The sequence below is a fragment of the Nicotiana sylvestris genome, chromosome 6, assembly GCF_000393655.2.
Source record: "Nicotiana sylvestris chromosome 6, ASM39365v2, whole genome shotgun sequence".
NCBI lineage: Eukaryota > Viridiplantae > Streptophyta > Magnoliopsida > Solanales > Solanaceae > Nicotiana > Nicotiana sylvestris.
The window spans coordinates 152,367,947-152,369,870 of NC_091062.1; the positions used below are offsets into that span (position 1 = coordinate 152,367,947).

A 1,924-nucleotide genomic window follows, 5' to 3' on the forward strand; every position below is an offset into this window, starting at 1 on the left:
TTATCTTCCTAAACTCGGGTGCACATTTATGTGACCCAAATCCCAATCTCAACAGAGTTGAAATATAGCTCTAACCACGGGTACATTGATTGTAACGTGGTTCGAGGTGTGTTTTCCACGATATTGCAATTCTTGATAAAAATAACATTAAATGATAAAAGCGGTTAAAAGATAAAATTGGCACATAAGTTCACATTTGCATAAAATCAGATAATCAAGCCGAATATAACAGTTGAGCAACCGTGCTAGAACCACGGAACTCGGGAATGCCTAACACATTCTCCCGGGTTAACAGAATTCCTTATCCGGATTTCTGGTACGCAGACTGTAATATAGAGTCATCCTTTTCCTCGATTCGGGATTAAATTTGGTGACTTGGGACACCCTAAATCTCCCAAGTGGAGACTCTGAAATAAATAAACGAATCCCGTTTCGATTGTCCTTTAATTGGAAAAAACTCCATTGCACCCCCTCGGTGCGGAAAAAGGAGGTGTGACAGGGTCTACCCCCTCAAATGAAAGCTGGCATTATCCCCAATGCCAACTAGTCCAAATAATACATCAAAAAGATAATAGGAAAAAGGATATAGAAGACTCCCTAAGGCCCGTCTATCTGCATAGGGTCATGTGTGGTCCCTGGGTCCTCTGTGTGCTCGGGAACCTCAGACTGGTCCCTGGTGGCCTGCTGCGCTGCTACTGGGACTTGGGCCTGGACCTGGATAGGCTCTGGAACGGGTACATCCTGTGGCTGACTGGAGGAAGTCTCCAGTGGGTCTGCCAACTGGATGATAGCATCATCAGCTCTAGGAATCATCTTCCTCCTCTTCGGAGACCTCTGTATCTGCTCCAGCTGTGGATGATCAACTGGTGCCGGGTCCTGGAGCAATAGGTCTAAAGGCAGCTGGTCTACCTTCAGTCTGTCAACATCTGCACGCAGCTCCTTCACACACTCCTTGGAGGCCCGTGTCTTCCGCAGCTTCTTATGCACTTTAGCAAGCTCATTGAGAGCCTTGCTGTGAGAATCAACTGCCTTGGTCAGTACCTCCTGAGTGGCGAGTATTTTCTTCTGGTTGTCTAAAATCTCTTTAAGAGCATCCTCGATCGACTATGGAACCTGTGGGGCTGGAGGTGCCAACTGAGCCTCTACAGTGGTAGTCAAGATGGACAACTTGGATGAGGCAGTCTGCATCCAGTTGTTGATACTTAAAAGTGTTTGTCTTAGACGGTGGGTAGTAATCGGATGGGCCCAGAAAGATGGAATCTCCGGGCCTGCTGATATGGATGGGCCAGAAGGAATGGCTGAGAATGTGGATAGATAGGGAGGGATATCTGTGGATGTGGAGGTAGGCTCAGCAGAAGCCACTACCTCAACTGGCTCCTCAGACTGGCCAGTTGGAACAGTAGCTGGTACTTTATAGTTCTTGCTCTTGGGGTTGTCATCCTCCTTCATGATATACTAGGAAAATGGGGTTGTCGCCTTGACCTTGATGTCATATGTCCTCTTGTCCACTTCTAGGTCCCGGAAGTACTCAGTGAGGAAATTGGAGAAAGGGTAGTTCCAGTCACGCTTTGCTCCCACAATAGTGATAATCTGGGACATCACATTCCCCACATTTATGGGATATCCCGCCATAATAGAAGCAACCAATATAGCCTGGTGGAGAGGAAGGGTGCTGTCATGAGTGGTAGGATCTTCCCCTGCTGCCCAAGCATCAATGAACATTTCTTCTGAGTCGTCTGAGGGCTTAGTAGCAGGTAGTAGAGAATACTCCACCTCTCCCACAGCTTCACTATCCGGAGAGGATGTAGTAGGAGGTGAGGAGGAAGTAGGGGGAACAGAAGAAGTAGGAGAAGGAGGTGAGCCACAAGTGGGGGAAATTGCGAGAACTAGAAAGATAGAGGTTTGGCAAGATAGATTTGTGAGT

General features: G+C 47.5%; 1 protein-coding gene across 1 annotated transcript; it reads right to left on the reverse strand.

The window, feature by feature from the left end:
- Positions 1-597: 597 nt before the first annotated feature.
- LOC138871495 (uncharacterized) lies at positions 598-1,449 on the reverse strand. Its single transcript, XM_070149374.1, has 2 exons — positions 1,114-1,449; positions 598-1,044 (listed from the first exon to the last, which is right to left on the reverse strand). The coding sequence occupies exons 1-2, from the start codon at positions 1,447-1,449 to the stop codon at positions 598-600; spliced, it is 783 nt and encodes a 260-aa protein (XP_070005475.1).
- Between the last annotated feature and the right edge of the window lie 475 nt (positions 1,450-1,924).

What these genes read in the sequence shown, in the direction of transcription:
- LOC138871495 (XM_070149374.1), bottom strand. Translation starts at nt 1,449, where the DNA reads ATGAAGGAGGATGACAACCCCAAGAGCAAGAACTATAAAGTACCAGCT. An exon ending in TGGCACCTCCAGCCCCACAG is followed by an intron (nt 1,045 to 1,113) that starts GTTCCATAGTCG and finishes CTCGCCACTCAG; the next exon opens with GAGGTACTGACCAAGGCAGT.